At 33.1% G+C, this 21,542-nt stretch overlaps 1 protein-coding gene across 1 annotated transcript; it reads right to left on the reverse strand.

Moving 5' to 3' along the window:
* Positions 1-4,085: 4,085 nt before the first annotated feature.
* On the reverse strand, positions 4,086-20,975 carry LOC123668656 (V-type proton ATPase 116 kDa subunit a1-like). The gene is made up of 15 exons (XM_045602367.1): positions 20,859-20,975; positions 18,935-19,114; positions 18,699-18,856; positions 17,942-18,107; positions 14,234-14,410; positions 12,988-13,200; positions 12,730-12,880; positions 12,268-12,429; positions 10,482-10,690; positions 9,411-9,520; positions 9,131-9,255; positions 8,064-8,299; positions 5,603-5,810; positions 5,060-5,234; positions 4,086-4,457 (listed from the first exon to the last, which is right to left on the reverse strand). Exons 1-15 carry the CDS (start codon positions 20,973-20,975, stop codon positions 4,322-4,324), a joined length of 2,523 nt encoding a protein of 840 aa, XP_045458323.1. The 3' UTR covers positions 4,086-4,321.
* Positions 20,976-21,542: the final 567 nt, after the last annotated feature.

The following is a 21,542-nucleotide window of genomic DNA, read 5'->3' on the forward strand; positions in this document are numbered from 1 at the left end:
AATCATTATATTACAACATTTTTTTTATTATAGTTCACTTTCGTGCGTTAGAACTGCCATACTGCTCCCAAAGTTCACTGTTAATCATGTTTGATGGAACAGTCGTGAGTAAAACAATATTTTCTCAGGTTTCTCAAGTATTTTTGGGGACATTCAGAAATACGAACTAATCTCCAATTTTACCATACAGATTTGCGTAAAGGCTTAGATACTTATTTATGTAATACTAGCGACCCGCTCCGGCTTCGCACGGGTATATAATATAATTATAGCCTATGTCATTCACTGAAAAAATGATTAAAATCGATCCAGTAGTTTTGATTTATTCATTACTGCCCGTGGCCCGCACGCGTTAACTTAGAGTAAAAGCCGGCCGGAACCGTCGCAAACGCTACGTACCGCGATTTTTAAATCTGTAATATCTTCGAAAATATTCATTTAAATCATATGCTGTAAAGGGCCATATAGATCTATATTAAATAAAAAACATATTTAAGGTATTTAATTGGATAAGGATTAATGCTGTATTGGTTAAAATCGCTTCGAAAATTAGCCATTATTTGTCGTAAAAAGTAAATGACAAAAAAATGTTATTGTGGGATATCCATAAGAGATAGGTATATACCATCGCGGAGTTTTCTGTAGACCTTTTCAATGTGTACAATACTTAGTACATTATTTTGATAAATCTCGTAGGGTTTAGCCTGCGTTTGCAATTTAAGCGAAAAAAAATTAATTATTTACGACATAACATTAGAAAACTCAAAAATAACAGTATTTCTCCACTATTTAATGGATGTTATCATACATATAAACCTTCCTCTTGAATCAATCTATCTATTAAAAAAAACTGCATCAAAATCCGTTGCGTAGTTTTAAAGATCTAAGCGTACATACATGAGCAGGGACAGAGAAAGCGACTTTGTTTTATACTATGTAGTGATGCAACCAAAACCCTAAAAATAAAATTTCATGCTTCTAAAATTTCTACTTCCGATATGACAGGAAAATGTTTAAGATGTTTATTGAGGCGCAAAAATTCCATCAACACAAAAAAAATTTACATTTGATTATTTATTTTAAGCAAGGTATTGCTTAAAATAAATACGGGCTTTAAAAGTAAAGGATAAAATAACATTTATGCAAAATATGACGCAACTTTTTTGCGAAACGACAATCATTTTGATGTGGGTAATTTCTAAAATGCTGAGTAAACGTCTATGGAAAATTTTGAAAGTTCTCTTTCTAACTTCAAAAATAGCGGATTTCCACACAAATTTCACCCATATAATTTTTACAAAAAACTCAAATTCGTGTTCACTTGTTTTTGTAATAAGTAATCCAGAACTAAAATTTTATGTTTACGGCTTTAAAAATGACGAAATTCTCATTTATACTTTCAATCCTTATTTTATCCCTTTAAGGTTAGATTGTCAACTATTGTTGAAATGCTTTATGTATTCATTTTTAATCAACAATGGAAAAATTAAGTTTCATCCTAAATTCGAATTCAAATTGATGGACATATGGATTATATGACAAATACAAATTTTCCAGCCTCGTTTGACACCCTTACTTAAAAGATTTTTTTTTTTAATTCTGTTTCTAATCTGTTGTATTATGGGACGTCTATCACAATTGTAGTATATGTAGCACGAAAAATGAAATTAAACGTTAACACTGTAAATGAAGAATTCGTTTTATTAAGAAATAATGTGTAATTAATATATATAAGTATATTGACAGTAAAATAAATGAGGTAGGGTACAGCAAAAAATATCCTGTACGAAATCTGCAAAAAATGAGCAGCCCGACTCGAAAAGTACCTCGAAGTTCCTGTGGTAAGTGACCAGAGCTCCGCGGGGATTAGGGGGGAGTAAGTAATGAAGGTCTTTAAAAAAATTTGTAAGAGCCCCTCTAATCCGACCCTATCGAAGTCTGTTTTAACAGAAGTCTACTAAATATAAACTACCAACCTGCCAAATTTTATCTTTATGCGTCCAGCGATTTTTGAGATTTCGTGATAAGTCAACGACCTAGCGATTTTTTTATATGTAAAAGACGCTAATGTATTCATGTAAAATATCCTACAGCAAACGTCAATTTTGACGTCAGGCATTTTGTCGACATTATGAATGCGAAAAATGTTTTTTCGTCGTCGAAGAAAAACAAATAACGACGATCTGGTACGATCACACTTCCTCCGTGCTCCGAGTGACAATTAATATTATAACGATTAATTCGTAAACATGTGCTCTTTGAACAATAAATAATCTCTTACCTAAATTTAAGTTCTCATAATGTTATTCGCTGAGTTTTCACTGAATTGTGAGAGCACCGCGAAGAAGGTACTCTAGCGAAGTCTTGATGATTCGATATTGAGACAGGACGCTGTGGTTAAATGCATTCGCCGCAGACAATTTTGCTATGTGTTGTTATCGTCTTGAGTTTGTATAGATGACGCAAAAGCGAGATGCGATGCCCTGTGTTGTGATGTACGCAGTAAAGTAGCGTAAAGGATTAAATAAATAAATAATAAATCTTTGTATTTTCAAACGTTAGTACATAACGTTAACACATATTACATCAGTTATATTTAGTCACAAAAAGAATAGTGTGTCTCTGGTCCTCACACTAGGATTCCTTGTGTCGTGGGGTCCAGTAAGCTCCGACCCTTTTCCCACATGGAGCAAGAGGCCTTTGCCCAGCAGTGGAATGTTACAGGCTGAATCGAAGTTTCTATATTAACGGGAAAATTCCTCTAACTCAGCTGTAGAACGTTTATAGGCTGATTCAGTTAAATTCAAATCAATTGACTGAAATGAAAAATATTACGTCCCGTCAACCTCAGCTTTTAGAGTGCTATCTAAATACAAATAGACATAAATATGCAAAGTCTGTTCTGTTACAGTTGATAGCACTTTGATCAATGTATCTGTAATTTAGTTAACAACGCCAAAAAAATTTAATATGAAAATCAAAGAGAAACAAAACCTCAAATCGCCTGGGGAACCGACAAGTATTCGTGGGTGTGTAGCAAATATACGTGACTAGATATTTACATGTGTGTTTGACAAATAAACATAGGGACTGGGAAATGTTTCAAAGGGGTGCACAGACGTACCCAATTAGATGGAATTAAAAAAAAATAGAAATATTTTAATTTTATCTGTAAGTAATGTATGGATATGGATGGTAATGGGTGTGATCTGAGATTTGTACTCTATGCTGCTATGAAGCAGCCAGCATATTCTGATACTAATGAATGAAAACGCAAATGAAAGATGAATAAACTGAATACAATTTTCTAACATGTAACCGAGATCATGATATTTTGTTAATAAAAAATATTATATTGTTAAAAATATATTGTATAGTCATTAAAATGACGACGATGACGACGTGTTTGCGCAACGGTTACAGAACTGATTTGTGGCCGTTGCGCTGGCGGTTGCGCGTTCGATCCCCGCACATGACAAACATTTGTATTCGCCATACAGGTGTTTGCCGTTGTCTGGGTGTTTGAGCAGTCCTTGTGGGCCTCCCGCCGTGCCTCGGAGAGCACGTTAAACCGTTGGTCCCGGTCATGTACAGGTGTAGATCTGATAGCGATCGTTACTCATAGTAGTAAATACATGCTATACCGTATTGGAGCAGCGTGTTGGATTATGCTGTGATCCTTCTTCTACATGGGAAAAGAAGCTTATGCCCAGTAGTGGGATATTACAGGCTGAAGCGTAAACGTAACCATTAAAAATTAGCCTTTTGTTATATTTATCTCATCTCTCATTTTGTTTGCGGCGTTACTTAAAATACTAGCGTAAATATTATTATTATTATTATTATTATCGTATTACATAACTAAATAGAAACGGATGAGCTGATATTTAAATTTTTCAAAGGTAATGCAGATTAATACATTAGTATTAAAGAAATCAGAATAAGTATATAGATCAGATAAAGTAACTATTTATATGCAAATAGGTATATTATGATTTTTCATAATCAAACTAAGTCAGGCTTAGTTTTATTTAAAATAAAATATGAATAGGATTTTAATATATACAGAAATAACAAAGCTTCGCTGTAATGGTACTCAGTTTTATTTTCGATAATATTGAAAATATGCAACATGTACGCACTGTTTCAGATAACTTAAAAGTAAAATCCTAAATTACTCCTAATACAACATTTATTTGTATTGTTAAGAATTAACATAATTTTTAAAATACTTCTATGTTTAGCTTAACGATAAAACTTAACGTATTTATATCATTAAATGAAAAAAAATTGACAAATTGATTAGTTTAGTGAAATGTAATCAATAAGCCGTCGGTCTCTTTTTACACATGGCTTCAGACTTGTCATCTTTACCCTCTCCAGTCAGTAAAGCTCTGAAGCTAAACGGTTTGAATGGATAACCAGAGCCTGTATAAAATTTACTCATAAATTCGACCCTGAAAAAAAAGTTATTAATGAAATATGTACAACAATATTGAAAAATGGCAGGAATACTATTTAGTTGAGCCCGATTCCTATATTAAAAAAAAAAAAAAAAACTATTTGTTTTGCTTACGAAGCATACTTTTCAACTACGTCATGTTCAAAATATATATTTGAGGTATTATGATGATTTTTTAAATTTCTACCCTAAAGGGTCATGAAAATGATCTTCACTTTTTAAGTTAAATGGAGAAAAAAAAATCAAACTCTTTTATTATGATTTTGTATTTTAAAATAATACTCAAGTCTAACAGCGTGCTTCAGTTTTACCTCTGTGAAATAAAATTAAATAAGGAATATTTTTATAACTTATTTCGGCTCTGCGTAAAATAAAAGCAGTACTGGTGTGAAATTATTTTTCAGTGACTAGCATTTTCACCTGGACTAAGAATAAGATTCTTACATACAACACTACATATACACCCACTGCATAGGTATGCATCAAAGTAATACGCTATGAATAATTAAAATTTGATAGATCGGATAAATTTACATTTGTTATGTTTTACAGTTTTAAATAGAAATATAAAAAAAACTGAGTAGTTAATTAAAATACCAGTGCAGTCGCAAAGTATGAAGAAATGCCGATAATCCTTCCATCACTACCAAAATCGAAAGACTGAATACTGCCCAAATCGCAAATATAACAAAAATCTTTGGCCCTCCAGCCATCGAAGTATCCCGAAGACCAAGTTTTGCTAGTACCATTACCCACAACATCTCCGACAATTCTAAAATCATATTGCAAACAAATATTAACAGATATTAATCATTTTTGATTGATGCTTACACATAAAAATAATAAATAAGTATACGTATACACATATATTACAATTTGTATTATCAAAACAAATTAGTGATATTATTTTATACTGTTTAGAACATTAATAATTACAGCCATGTTAAGTATCAGGTACCTACATAAATAGTATTCTTACATAAGCCCATTACATATTGTGCTGAAACCCGTTTATAGTAAGCTAAATTAAATAATTTTTGTCCCGACTTAAATTTTAATACATTTTCTTACTTCTTATAAAAAGCCAAAAAACAACTAGACCAATTAATTATAAATACAACACAACATTTGAATTCGTACGTTCATGAGCAAGCGATAATGCCCACAGCCGAAGATAAGAAGCAGTGTGAGAAATGGTACTAAGAACAAATTCTATGGTGTGCACCGCTTGATGTATCATCAGCTCGCCAAACGATGCTGAATATTTAGCCACTTCTGCTAATATTTTCTCCTCAGCCCGCTTATCCGAATCACGTCTTTGATATCTACGAAATTGACTTATTTTTTTCTGTAACAAATTCATTGTATCTTTCATATAATTCTTTCACATATTTACAATAAATGTAAACTTAATAGAAGAAAAACAGTAATCTATAATATAAAAATGAGTCGCTGAATGTGTTGCTAAGCGCAAAACTCGAGAACGGTTGGACCGATTTCGCTAATTCTTTTTTTAAAATATTCCTTGAAGTACGAGGATGGTTCTTAAGGAGAGAAAAATTCTAAAAAAAAAAAAAATTCAAAATTTCTGAAAAAGTCTAAAAACAACACTTTTCTATACTCCCATACAAAAGATTTGTGATAATACTTAAAAGTCACTGTTAGACGATACGAAGTTCGCCGAGTCAGCTAGTAATATAATATATATAAAATATAATTGTAGTGTCTATATAATTATTCTTCTTCCTTTATATGTAGACTTGCTTATAAAGCTGAAGACGTTATAAAGCTGTTTTTACATGCTATTATGAATCAGAATAGCTAATGGGGGTCGTATTTATACGAGTTGACATACATGCCCCGTATCTAATCAAACCGCTATTTATGACATAGTGTAACAACTCTGGTGATATAAAAATAAACATCTAAAAATAATCTATACAAATAAATAATATTGGAGTGTCTGTTTGTAATATTAAAATAACTTTTTTACTAAATTCATATGGATGTATACACGGTTCATATACCCAAATAACATATTTTACAATTTTTGTCTGTCTGTCAGTCTGTCTATTTGTTCCGGCTAATCTCTGAAACGGCTAGGCCGATTGACAGGACTTCTACCGGCAGATAGCTGACGACGACGACGATAAAGGAAAAAATTACAGTGTTGAACAATTAAAAATTAACTATTTGTTTGCTGCAATCAACAAGGAGTTAGTTGTAATTGTAAAAACTAATAATTAAGAATGAATCAATTGTGAAAATGTGACGATGGGTTGGCGCAACGGTTACAGAACTGGTTTGTGGCTGTTGCGCTAGCGGTTGCGGGTTAGATCCCTACATATAACAAACATTTGTATTGGCCATACGGATGTTTACCGTGGTCTGGGTGTTTGTGCAGTTCTGGTACGAGTAGTTCTCCCTACCGTGCCTCGGAGTGTGTACGTTAAGCCGTTGGTACCGGTTGTTGTCATATACAGATACCTAATAGCGATCGGTACTCATAGTAGGAAATATATCTGCCAACCCATTGGAGTTTCATGTTTCAATAACACAGCTTTAGCTTCTTTTTTAATATCGTGACTTATAACATTAATTTTAATGACCAGATATGTTTTGTTTAAGTGACAGTTTCATTGCTCTATGTGATACGATGTAAGCCTATAAGGACAAGATTCATACCTAGAAATGGTACCATATTATTTTATTAAGGTAGGGAACAGCAAGAAATATTCTGCTCCTAATTTTAGGAATTGAACGATTACAGCTAAATAACGATCGTTACTCATAGTAGTAATTTCCTGATTATTAAATCTGAAAACATTTTAATAAAACCGTAGACATACGATTTTGTATTTTTAATGTGACTATCTGATCACCTGGAAATGCCTCAAAAAACAAAAAGAAATTTGACAAAACAAAACACAGTTATTCTATGTATCCCATTTCACGTCATTCAACAGTTCGTAAACATACACCACGAATTACGAAGACAAGCTGTTTTTAATATAAAGTCAAACAATTGCACTTTTTAACCAACGTAACAAAACCTAACTAACTCATCTGGCTCAGTGACCCGAAGTGAGTCTTGGCCTCCGAAACAAGATTTCTCGACTTCGCACGATCTTGCGCGATTTCCCGCTAATTATTGATTTGGATCTCACTCAAGTCTACTTCAACATCGTCCCTCCAGCAGAATCTGGGGCAACCCACTGGTTTACGTCCAGCTGGTCGATCCAGATGAGCTCTCTTAACTGCTCGATGCTCCCCCATGCGTTCGACATGTCCGAGCCACCACATATTTGGCTCAGACACCAGGTCTGCAATTCCAGCATTAATTTTTATTCAACAGCTGCCGTCTTGACTTTTAGTTGGTCTTCGGATCTTGTGGTAAATTTTCCTTTCCATAACGAGAAGCATATTCTCCTTTCTGAGCGTAAGTGTCCAAGCCTCACAACCGTACATCAGGATCGGACGAATAATGGTTTAACGAAACCTGGTGCCTACATATTTAACTATGAAACATGAGTTGGCTTACGTACGAAAAGCCCTTGTGAAGTTATTATTATTATTTTAAGAGGAAAGGTATTGTTCTCACCAATGCTTCTTCCTTTTTCTTCTTGTAAACTTTGTTCAAATAGACGGGTGTTCCAAACAAAATAATTGGAACACAAATAACTGCTATTACAACTAGCAGTCGCTGAAGTTTTTCTTGACTCGCAAACATGTAGGCGTCGCAATCTTCCTCCACAGGTTTCGAAGTAGACAGTAAAACCATGTCAATAAACAAAATCAAAATCAAAGGAGAGCAACCTGCCCCTCTTTTAACATCAACTGAAAAAAAGAATTATATTACAATATAATCTATACAAATAAATAAAATTGGAGTGTCTGTTAGTAATGTTAAAAATCCGCTTTTTTTACTAAATTTATATGGATGTAACACGTGTACACGGTATGACACGGTACATATACAATAATAACATTTCTTACAATTTTTGTCTGTCTGTCTGTTTGTTTGTTCTGACTAATCTCTGAAACGGCTGGACTGATTTTGACGGGATTTTCAGTGACAGATAGCTGATGTAGTAACGAAGGCTGTACTTATTTTACAAATTTATTTATTTTATAACCCTGCGAACTGAACTAAAACTTTTTTGTTAAATTCCACGCCGACGAAGTTACGGGCACAGATAGTAAGGAAATAAAACGTAACATTATACATATATCCTATATCTATTCAAATAAATAAAATTGGAGTGTCTGTTTGTTACATTAAAATAATCACTTTTTACTAAATGCATATATTGATGTATACACGGTACATATACCAAAATAATATTTTTTTACGATTTTTGTCTGTCGTCTGTCTGTCCGTCTGTCTCGCTGTCTTTTTGTTCCGGCTAATCTCCAAAACGGCTAGATCGATTTTAACGGGACTTTCACTGGCAGATAGATGATATAATAAGAAGTAACTTAGGCTACTTTTATTTTAGAAATCTATTTATTTTATAACTCTGCGAACTGAATAATTTTTTTTTTTAAATTCCACGCAAACGAAGTCGCCGCCACAGCTAGTGTATATTTATAAACGCTGGCAAACTTCATTTAATATTAGTTTTGCAATCTATACATGTGTTGCAAGCAAATTTATTTACTATTTACCGTATTTTCCACTGAACATAAACCATTTCATGTAAATTAGTATGACCAGCCACATAAAAAGGCACGCCAGAAATAGCACTTGTGGAATAAATTGCAAATAAATGGCATAATACCTTTTAAAATATCTGCAATAAAAACATTTTATATGCACAGTTACGTAACGAACCGGAAATAATGATTTATTATAATATAATTTATTTCCTTTATAAATATATATTACGATACACGTTTAAACGCAGTCAAGTTACATACAAAAATGTAAATTCAATGAGCTACTTACGTGTGATTGAAGAGACTTAAACATAAACCGAACATCATGTGCACAATACCGATTATAATTGACATTTTCATTTTCAAGGAATTTAAGTACATAATTTTATTTTTAGCCAGCTGCGAAATTTTTTTAAATGTATTTTAATATATATTAAAATATAATTACTACGCTTCAGCCTGTAATATCCCACTACTGGGCATAATCCTCTTTCCCCATGTAGGAGAAGGATCAGAGCTTAATCCACCACGCTGCTCCAATGCGGGTTGGCGGATATATTCCCTACTATGAGTAACGATCGCTATCAGGTGTACATGATAACAGCCGGGATCGACGGCTTAACGTGCTCTCTGAGGCACAGTGGGGAGACCCACAAGGACTGCACAAACACCCAGACTACAGCAAACACTTGTTTGGCCAATACAAATGTTTGTCATGTGCGGGGATCGAACCCGCAACCGCCAGCGCAACAAGTACAATCCATGGCTGTAACCGTTGCGCCAACGTGAAAATAAAATATAATTAAATAATAGTTAATAAATAAAAATGTATTTTGATCATCACTTCACCCTATCGCAGTCCACTGCTGGACATTAGCCTCCACAAGTTCGCGCTAAAAATGGCGCAAACTCATGTGTGTTGTCCATAGTCACCACGCTGGGCAGGCGGGTTGGAAACCGCAGGGCTGGCTTTGTCGCAGCGAAGACGCTATATATAGAAATATATTTTGATATTTATTAATTATATAAATATTATTTTAATATTTGTTTGACAGGATATTATTAGGGTAACGTCCTTTTTTTTGGCAAAAGTTAATATTTTTGAAAAAAAAATATTATAATTAACTTAAAAAAAAAAACTGAAATACCGTTTCCGATTCTTTCATGTATTTTTAGGTACATTTACTAAAATATTTTACGTATTCTTTTACCGCGATGTTTGATGTTTATAAGCATACACGCGAAAAAAATATGTAAGCACTGTTTACGATTTTTTTTTTTCAATTTTTGAAATTAATTAGAAAACATGTCCTATTGAAATTTAGGTAACAATAAACACTAAATTTAAAAATATTGTTACCGCCCAAACCGGATCCACGCCAAATACATAAGGTGCATTCGTTTCAAGAACTGGATTTAAAGTTATATATTGATTTTCTTCAACTGTCTTCAGATCGTAAGTATTCTTCCAATACGGAGTCGTAAGTACAATTGACTTAGAAAAAAATACGTTGTACAGAAAACCAGTATAGAGAGTAAATATACCCATCATTAGGATGACGTATCGCCCTGTAAAAACATTTATATTAAAACTAACAATCGCTGGCGGTTTTGCTCACATAAAAATCGATAATAATAATAAAGACGGGCTAAAGTAATGTCATCATCATCATAATCATCATCATCATTACTTGAGCCTATCGCAGTCCACTGCTGGATATAGGTCTCCACAATTTTTCGCCAAAAATGGCGTGAACTCATGTGTCTTGCCCGTACCACGTTAGGCAGACGGGTTGGTAACCGCAAGGTTGTTTGTAACACCGAAAACGCTGCTGCCTGCCTTCGGCTTTTGTACTTCAAAGCCAGCAGTTGGATGTCTATTCCGCCATCGGTCGGTTTCTTAAATGATGATGTAATGTGATGATGAGAAACATATTTATAGATAGATAATTAGTTTTTTGCCTGCTAAATTTCAAGTTGATAGCACAAAAATTGAAGATTGATTGACTTCCATAAAAACTTTTGAAAACTCTTAAACCCATTTAATCCGGCCCTATTAAAAAATCCATTCTTAGCACCCGTACAAACTATAAACTACAAGTACCTCTTAGCCAAATTTCGTCTATATGCGTTCAGGGGTTTTGAGATTTCGTAATGAGTCAAGGACTAACGATTTTATATATATAGAAGATAATTAAATACAAACTATAATAAGCTGTTAAGGCTGGGAATGAACGACTGTTGGACCAAAGGTTTCGTTTTATTCAGATTAAATTAGATTACAGATACGAATATACTTGCCACACAGCTCTAACTAGTACGTTGTATACTTAACTACTGAATTCCAAAAGATTGAAATCTCCTCAAAATATTTCAATTTCATGCTTATTTTCAAAAGAAACAAAAAATCTATAGAAGAACTATTATTTGAGCACTGCTTTTCGTATAGTTACGCTTACTGACTTATTACAATTGAATAAATAAATATTCATAAGAATCCTTCACAAAACTTGGTTTTTCGTCTCCTATCACAATTATTATTTTTTCCAATATTATCAAGCAAAATATTTTGTTATAATTACGTCTGTATCTCAATCTTTTTGTCTGCGACTAACAGTCGTAGACTGAGGCTAGTTCCAAGCTATTTAGACCAAAACTAAACCTTGTTTATGATGTTAAAACCTACGATAAATCGTTTTTTGCATTTTGTGTCTTGATACATAAAATGCTGTTTTAGTGTCATCATAGCCAGAAACTTTGATTTTATAAAGGATAAAAGTTTTTCAGCGCGTGCTTCCAACATAGATAGAAGCAATGGCCAAATATGAAATTTTAACTCATTGTGGTTTTGACTTTGACTCATTGTACCAAAGGCGAACATAATTCCAACAACTTTTTGTCATTACATAAAGCGTATTTTTTTTTAGTAAACAAACAATATAGCAATAGCTATAACATTATGGTTATATAAACAAAAATTACTTAACGTAACACCATTATCGTAAATAGAGTCAATAGATCTGCTTAAAACAATTATACAAAATACTTGTAACACATTGCCCATTAAAAGATTGTTCATATGTAGTCGATAGTAACAATAAAGATAGTTTCTTACTACAATAATTACATTAAAATTAAAATAATACCTCCGAAGAAAATATTCCAGATTTCATTTTTCGATGTTTTATTCATGTTTTCCTTTTCGACTGAGATCATCCAGCCAGCGAAAGCCAATAGTATAACCCCGTGACATACGTCACCGAACATTAATGCGAACAAAAACGGAAAAGTTATTATTGTATAAAGACCTGTGAGGGAAAACGAATGATTACAGACCAGTTAGTTATACAAAGCTACACAGGACAACATAAAAATTCGAATATTATTTATGGTTATGTATATGTATGTATATATAATATTAGCATTGAATATATAATTTTATGGGTCACACAAACATTTCGAAAGCGGTGAACCTTCAATCACTAACGGCCAGTTTCAATACTCTATATATCAACGTTATCGTATTATTATTGTTATTATTATTATTTTCTACTACTACTCCTACTACTTTTTGACTACTAAACTACTATAAACGATTCGTATGGCACCTGGATTTAGTTCCCTGTACGTCGAATCACCATAGGCGTTAATAAGTGCTTGGAAACCTCTTGTAAATTTATTGGTGCGATGATAGGTAGGTGGTTCGTCAGCATCGTTAGATTTCAATAAAAAGGATTCTACGTTCGTTCCAGCGTTTTCCTAAAAACAAACAAAACTAAAGTTAAAAAATCTCTTTATAAACATTATACGTTTGTAAAAATTCTCTATTTTCTTTTTTCTCAATGTTCGTATACAATGTACGTTACCGAAACACGTGTCAAAACATCTTCAACTCTTGGTAAATCCAGATCGGGCACCCAGCATTGGCCAATTAGACATTTTCTCGTTATATCCAAGGTAAACATATTCATTGTGTGGTAGATAGCCTTTGATTTTTTTATTTGTACCATCCACGGATCCCATTGCTTGCTAACAGTTCGAAGGGCTTTACATCTATAGTATTTAGTTTTTTTCATTACCTGAACAAAGATAATATTGCTTATAGGTTATAATTGTGTTTGCCAGCAAACGAAAAAAACCAACTTCAATTACATCGACAAGTAATACAACGTACGTAGACGAAAAAATAGTCAAGTAAATACGCGTTATCAAAGATTAGTCCATGACATGATAAACATTGGCTTTCGATTAAATTAATCATCAAAATCGGAAAACCCAGTAAAAAGTTATGCGGACTTTCGAGGGTTGCCCTCGATTTATCTGGGAACCTATCATCAAATCCTGGTTTCCTTATCATGGTACATACTTAAGACTAAGAACTTTCCAACAAAAAAAAATCATCAAAATCGGTTCATAAACGATGAAGTTATCCTCGAACATTCATAAAAATAATATATATATGTATGGTCGAATTGAGTAACCTCCTCCTTTTTTGAAGTTGGTTAAAAATAGTTCTAATGTCGGTAATCTCCTTTAAAACCTTTTAAACCAATGTTAAGTGTAATAAAAATATTACACGGAAAGGTTTACAGGCTGACTTAAATACGGATATGAAAAAAACAAGGTCATTTTGTGGCAACATTATTAATTCACATAATCATGACGTCTAACGAAATAATTATAATTGTCAAAATTTTCTTTTTAGATTCACTGCTGAAGCAGAGAATTGAATAGAATCATTTGCTTCATTAACGTTGACCTAGATCTTACATAGTCACAAATTAGTTACTAGAACTTTCAATTTTAAATGTTTTTCTTACGATAAACTATTTATATTTAGGAAAAAACAAAACAGACCTCATTTTAATTGTATGATATAGGATTTCAAGAAATAAAATACGTAATAAAGACTTTTCAGCGCTCATTTTCATACTTCCTATTCCTAACTATACAAGTTCAAGTTAAATTATCTCATCGTCATTTTTGAACAAGTCAAGCGTAACCTCAAATTTTAATAACTAACTTTATTTTCAACTACTACTACTCCTTTTGTATTACTAAACTACAGTAAATTCTGAGGTAGTTTGGGTTAGTACCTAACGAAATACTAACTTTTTCCAAATCAGCGATCCTCAAGTCTAATTGCACCATCATATCCATCCTTTCGTTAAAAGACTCTGGACAAGAATATAGGTTGACATGAAACCCGCTGCAGACTTTTTCTAGTCGAGCACTAAGCTGCTCGCCTTGACAGATAGCCAAAAAAGCTACTTTCCGAATATCTTGACCCTGTCAATTTCAAACAGCTAACATATGGAAACCATGGCTAACAAAGTGCTGAATCTTGATAAATAGAAATATTATATTACATTACATGAAATTGTAACTTGCAAAATAATTGGAAAGGATTATCTTCCCAATCCCACATTCGTCGTTTCAATTTAGTCTTCACAAAATTAGAAGATGGATTTATCAAAAAAATAATAATACTAATTTCTGTTTTATCATGCTACAATAGACTGTGCCGTGTATGTGGGTGGGTAATTTGTTATTTTTTTAACTGTGTTTTGTTATTTTACCATCCTATCAAAACAAACTTAAATTTGCCAACTCTCCTGTTATGTCTATTTTTCAAAATTAAAGTGCCTTTTTTCATTTACAAGTGTAAGTACGGTAACAATTATAACGATTTAATGCTTCTTATCTTTATGTTCTCTTGTAATTGATGAATCCTCTTTATGAGAACAGATTATATCTTATAACCTAGATTTTGATTCCATAATATTGTTTGGTTTTATTTGCACTTGCAACATTACCCATATTATATATAAATGATATCTCGTATTGATGTACCTAGATAACTATCATAATTATATTCACACAAATGTAAATATTAAAATTCCTACATCCATCTCATCATCATCATCATCATCATCATTTCAGCCTATTGCAGTCCACTGCTGGACATTAGCCTCCACAAGTTCTCGCCAAAAATGGCATGAACTCATGTGTGTTGCCCATAGTCACCACGCTGGGCAGGCGGTTTGGTGACCGCAGGGCTGGCTTTGTCATACCTAAGACGCTGCTGCCCGTCTTTGGGCTGTATATTTCAAAGCCACCAGTTCGTCGGCTTTACAAGTTCCAAGGTGGTAGTGGAACTGTGTTATTCTTTAGCCTCTTACGACACCCACGGGAAGAGAGGGGATGGCTATATTATTTAATGTCGTAGCCACTCAGCATAAAAATGCAATAATAATATCCACATCTGATTACCTCTTATTCATTCAGTCTCATGCGGTCAATCAGTCAATAACTAAATTACAAGTCACTGGGAGAAAGTTCAGACGCAATGGAAATGTTTAGAGATAAAAGAGGTACTTAATAATTTTTGATTAAAATACAAGTTGTTTTATATGTTCCTTTATACCCTAAAGGTAAGCTTAGCAATAGGTATGTTATATTATTCATAAACACGTAAAAATGGAGAGTGTGATAACACACTCCAATATCGAATTACGCTCCGGGTGAACGTCAGATTGTATGTTTCCATAAATTATAGGTACATATATTTTATAGAGATATTATACATTATATAGTTGCTAGCTGACTCGGCAAACGTTGTCTTGCCGCTAAACGCTATTTAAAAATAGGGGTCGGTGGTAGAAGGGTGAAAATTTAGGGTTGTATGTATTTTTCAACGCCAAATCATAATAAAATAAAGAATAAATAATTTATCTAAAAATTAAAAAAAAAAATTAGGGGTGGACTACCTTTAACATTTAGGGGGATGAAAAATAGATGTTGTTCGATTCTCAGACCTACCCAATATGCACACAAAATTTCATGAGAATCGGTCAACCCGTTTCGGAGGAGTTTAACTACAAACACCGCGACACGAGAATTTTATATATTAGATTACCATATAACGCCTGAAAATTCGACGACGCGTTGGCACAACGGCCACAGCACTGGTTTATGGCTGTTGCGCTGGCGGTTGCGGGTTCGATCCCCGCATATGACAAAGATTTGTATTGGTTAAACAGATCTTTGCCGTGGTCTGGGTGTTTGTGCAGTCCTTGCGGGTCTCCCCACCGTGCCTCGAAGAGCACGTCAAGCCGTCGCTCACGATTGTTATCATATACACTTCTTATCGATCGTTAGTCATAGTAGGGAATAAATCCGCCAACCCTCATTGGAGCAGCGTGATGCACTAAGCTTTGATCCTTCTACTACGTGTACAGGCTGAAGTGTTACGCTATAAATTTGGTAAAAACGTTTTTAAATAAGTCTTTTACGCGAGACAATTCAATTGAAATACATACTAATACCTAATTTATATCTTTAATACACCAATTCTAATTTTTATAGTTTAATGTATTTAAGGACCTTCAAGAAAGTTCCCAATGGCATATCTATATTCCAAGATTCAGGGGCATAGTATCATCGAAATTTTAAGTGTTACTGTAGATACTTAAGTTCTTATTCGCACAGTAATGGTTTATTAAGTAAATTAAATACTATCTTTAGTTTTATCACGAGGAAAAACTTTTAGTAAATAATAGTTAGTAACATATCAAGTTACCTGTATATGAGTTAGCTACCTTGAGTGTAGGATATTGACTGGCTTGAGTATTTATTGGAGATCAAAATTGTATATATCACTAGCTGACCCCGCAAACTTTGTTTTGCAATATATGTGATTAACGCTTTCAAAACATTGTGACACGAGAATTTTATATATAAGATATATATTATAACATAAACACACGGCCATCATTGTTTCCGTCTTAAGCAACTTAATGCTTGTGTTACAGGTAACAGCCTATTGTTATAGCAAAGTATTTTTTTAATAAGTGTACACAAGAATTAAGAATTAAGAATTAAGAATTAAGAATAAGAATTAATAAACGCTTCACACTCAACGGATCCCTCAGTAAGCTTTTCTCCTGTGTGAGGGTCCGGAAACACATACAATACACAAACACAACGCCCAGACCACGTCTAACATCTATATGGTCGATACAAATGTTTGTCGTGAGCGGGAATCGAACCCGCGACCGCCAGCGCAACAACCAGTGCTATTACCGCTGCGCTAACGCGTTGTCTTTTCATAGAAATAATACGAATATAAATATTTAAATTCACATATTACACCCAGACTAAGGTAGGAATCAAACCCGCAACTGGCGGTACAGAGAGCAGGGGCCACTACATACTGCGCCAACTGGCTCGTCAAAATTACTAATATTATATTGTTATTAAACAAAACGTTATTAACATTAATCCAAAAAGTTGTACACATGAGTAAAATGCAAAATGATGGCTGTCTTTTTATAAAAAAATAAAATGTATGGCAACGAGTACTTCTAGAGGACCTCAAAAAACAGTTTTCAAATGACAAAGTGACTTTTCCATAACAGAATATTGCAAAGTTATTTATAGCATATTATGTATCACGTCGAAGGTAGACGATGTTCAATTAATACATAATTGAATTTCAAAGGAAGCTTCATGTAATAACTTTATAGACTGTGGCCCTATACTAACAGTTTCCTCATTAGTCTTTCTATTAAATTATCTCATAAATTCCAATACTATGAAACCAACCTAATAGACTTCGTGGAACACAGTTATTATATAATTTTATGTACCTGCTATTTTTGTATAACGGACAAGGGCCACCTAGGATTTACAGCCCAGAATTGATTTATACTTAAGCTTAATCACGTTACTTAATTCTATCTTTTGTCATGTATTATTTTTGAAATTTAATAAAATGAACATGAACAATCAGTTGCTATAAGTTAACATAAATCTTACCGTGTTAGGATCTTGTAGTATGGCATCTTGGGAAGCACGTCGATAATAGATATTACCATGAGAGACTCTCCACATCATCATCTCGAAAGGAAAGCTTCGACTGCGTTTCACTACCCCTGTTATAACAAAGAGCCTACCCAGGAAACCTGTGTCACCGCCTGCTGCCCTAAAAAATATTTTCATTTTTATTTTATTGACGTGCGGTGGCGCAGCGGTTACAGCGCTGTCTGTTGCGCTAGCGGTCGCGGGTTCGATCCCCGCACATAACAAACATTGTATTGGCCGTATAGGTTTTTAAGGATGGGGATAAGGGGTTGATAGGGATTTGTCGCGGTCTTAGCATTTGTGCTTATTTATTTTGTATGTTTCCGGAATCCCGGCACAGAAGGAAATTCTACTGAGGGCGGTTGAGTGTTGAAGTATTTATTTAATTTAAATATTAACGTTTTTACTTTATTTTAAACAAGAGGACCAAACCAATGTTTTCCTGTCTTGCAAACTGGCACACGCAAAAAGTTTAAGTAATCGGTATTTTTTGAATTTTTCCGACGTTACAAAATATTAAAAACTTTTAAAAAAGTGTGGGTGATTGGGTGTTGTTCTCAAGTTATGGCGAAACCGACGAAACTAAGATTAATTTTACATGTATAAATAATAACTATACTTTGAGTACACATCTTGTGAAATCAAAACTACCCTTTTACGATACTAATAAAAATTTATAAAATCTTGATAAACATAATAAAAATAACATTACTTTCCGAATATATCCTCGGCTTTATCAGATTCACCCAACATCGGGCCAATATGATTTAACACGTAACTCATTTCAGTCAACTCTAAATAGTTCTTTAATAGGGTCGTCTGATTGTCTGACATATTTAAAACGTCGTTTTCCCATTTTTCAAGAACATTCTATAAAAGAAAATATATATTACGTTTTTGAGATTTTTGCATTTAAGAACATAATTGAAACCTTATTATATGACTTACTTCCAAAGAGGTTGTTTCATGGAGCGGTAACGCTTTTGGCTCCATGGAATTGTATTCAACAATACTGATCTTGTCTTTCTGCATCTCTCCTTCCATATAAAGGAGCTTGCGTTCCATTTCAGCACATCTGCATAGCTCGGTAACATAGTTCCTTTGAAACGGCTTCACATCGGGTGTCATCTATAGGTTTAATTAGATGTATTTATATTGATACAGCAGGTAAATTAAACACGTTATGTAAGGCATGTTACTAAATAGGTAGCTGCTGTTTGCAAATACACATTCAATCTCGTATATTAATCCAAGTTGAATTCTGATGAACTATATGTATTATGATGTACAATATTAGGACTGTCAAACATTTATATAATAAACTAGCTGACCCGGCAATCGTTGTCTTGCCGCTAAACGCTATTAAAAATAGGGGTTGATGGTAGAGGGTTGAAAATTTAGGGTTGTATGTATTTTTTAATGTTGTATCATAAAAAAATAGAAATTAAAAATTTTGTCTAAAAAAAAAATTTAGGGGTGGACTACCCCTAACATAGGGGGATGAAAAATAGATGTTGGCCGATTCTCATAGATACCGGATAAGCACAAAAAATTTCATCAAAATCGGTCAAACCGTTTCGGAGGAGTATGGCAACGAAAACTGTGACACGAGAATTTTATATATTAGAATACAATTGAATGATTTAGTCAAATATTGATTTCAATTGAAATTGAAATTTGAAATTATTAAAAATTGAAGTACTATGGACACATTTTTATAGCATTGTTTTTAGTATCATCCTATTAAAGTTTTGTGTCCAATCATACACAAAAACAAAGTTAAAAGCTTTACATTTAAATTAACAAAGTTTAATTAATATGTACAAAAAAGTAAAATAGCCTTAAACGACGCCTTTAAAATTCCAACTTCAATACAGGTGTAAAATGAAATAAAGTGATAAATCGGCCAGACATAAAAAGTACTATAAAACCTGCGACGGACAAATGAAATGTTAACTAAAGTTAGACGTGTTTTACGCGTGCATTTGTACGCGCGCATTCCCTATGAGATTTTTATTTTAAAACAAAAAGTTTACACTGACTGAAAGTGGGTTTTCATAGACTAAACACTCGCTATAGACACTAGTTTTCAAAACTCTCAAGGGACACTCAATTTTGATGAATATTGAGCTGAATTTGATGGTTATTTTTTTGAATCCTTTGAAACAGTTTTATATAAACAATTTTGAATATCATATCAAAAATTGACCGTTCCAGCGGGGATCGAACCTGCATCTCCGATTGACCGTTTCGGTGCTCTAGCCAATTAAGCTATGGAACGATGTACCCGCTAGATCGAAATTTTTGATATGATTATTTTATTTTTGGTTTAAGCGAACCGTGGCGCCGTCTATGTGGCGTGGCGTAGTTCGCTTAAACCAAAAATAAAATCATCATAACAAAAATTTCGATCTGCGGGTTGATATGATATTCAAAAATGTTTAGGATTCCTAATGTGTGGGTAACACAAAAATAATATCGTACATAGTTTTATGTAAGTTTTCACACGATCTAATGGAAAACATCCAAACTTCAATACGAGACGATTAATTGCTAGCGCAAAATTTAAACAACAAAAGCTATTGTTGAATTATAGTGTTTTAACATTGAATGAAGTTATATACTGTCCTAATTATCCGTGACAAGACAAAGTGACGTGACATAATTGTGCGCGAAATTATGAAAAAGTCATGCTTCATCTTTGTCGAATTAAAGTCCTAAGGCAACGCACCGTGACGCTGCAAATTATTATACTATATGACCTTTTACCAAAGTGATATTATTGTTACATCATACCAATTCATTCCTCAATTGTCTCGATATTTGATTATGAAATTAAAGTAATTATAAAAATAAGGATGACCACACGTACATCTACGAATTGAGCGCAACCCATCTCGCCCAACTGAGATACTATTTCGAATGCAGTTTCGGGTTGAAGGTAAATATCACAAAAAGTCATCATATCACTTCTCAACATACAACCCATTGTGAAGTCTGTAAAAATAAAATGTATATATTTGTACAAAAGAATTTTTTTTTTTTTTAATTTTTAATAAATTGTTTGCCCGAGTATACATTTCAAATGATACTTAAATACTCACAAGTAGCTGATGTTAATGTGGAACAAAGAAATAACGTTTTATAGATCTTCTGTGTATTGCAAAGATTTTAAGATTTTGACGAAAGTGACGTTTGATTATTTCATTTTTAAATCTGGAACAGAAAAAATTATTTTTGTGTCAGTATCAATTTATCTTTAGACAATTTAGTTTAATATAATCGAACTATTTGTTATAAGTTATTATATATCAGCACTTGCAATCTGTAATTGGAAAGCAATTTTTTTTTAATTTGTTCATACACACATTATCACAAATTAAAGTAAAACTCTTCGCGCACTCTAACTTTGGAAATAAAAAGATCATATTATTACCAATTCGTTTTTATATTGTTAATAGTTTAATAATTTTTATATTGTTAAATAGTTCATTTTTTAAACAAAATTGTTTCTGGATCATAAATAAAACTGGGATTCTATGAATAATTATTATAC

This window comes from Melitaea cinxia, chromosome Z, assembly GCF_905220565.1.
Source record: "Melitaea cinxia chromosome Z, ilMelCinx1.1, whole genome shotgun sequence".
In the NCBI taxonomy this organism is placed as follows: Eukaryota; Metazoa; Arthropoda; class Insecta; order Lepidoptera; family Nymphalidae; genus Melitaea; species Melitaea cinxia.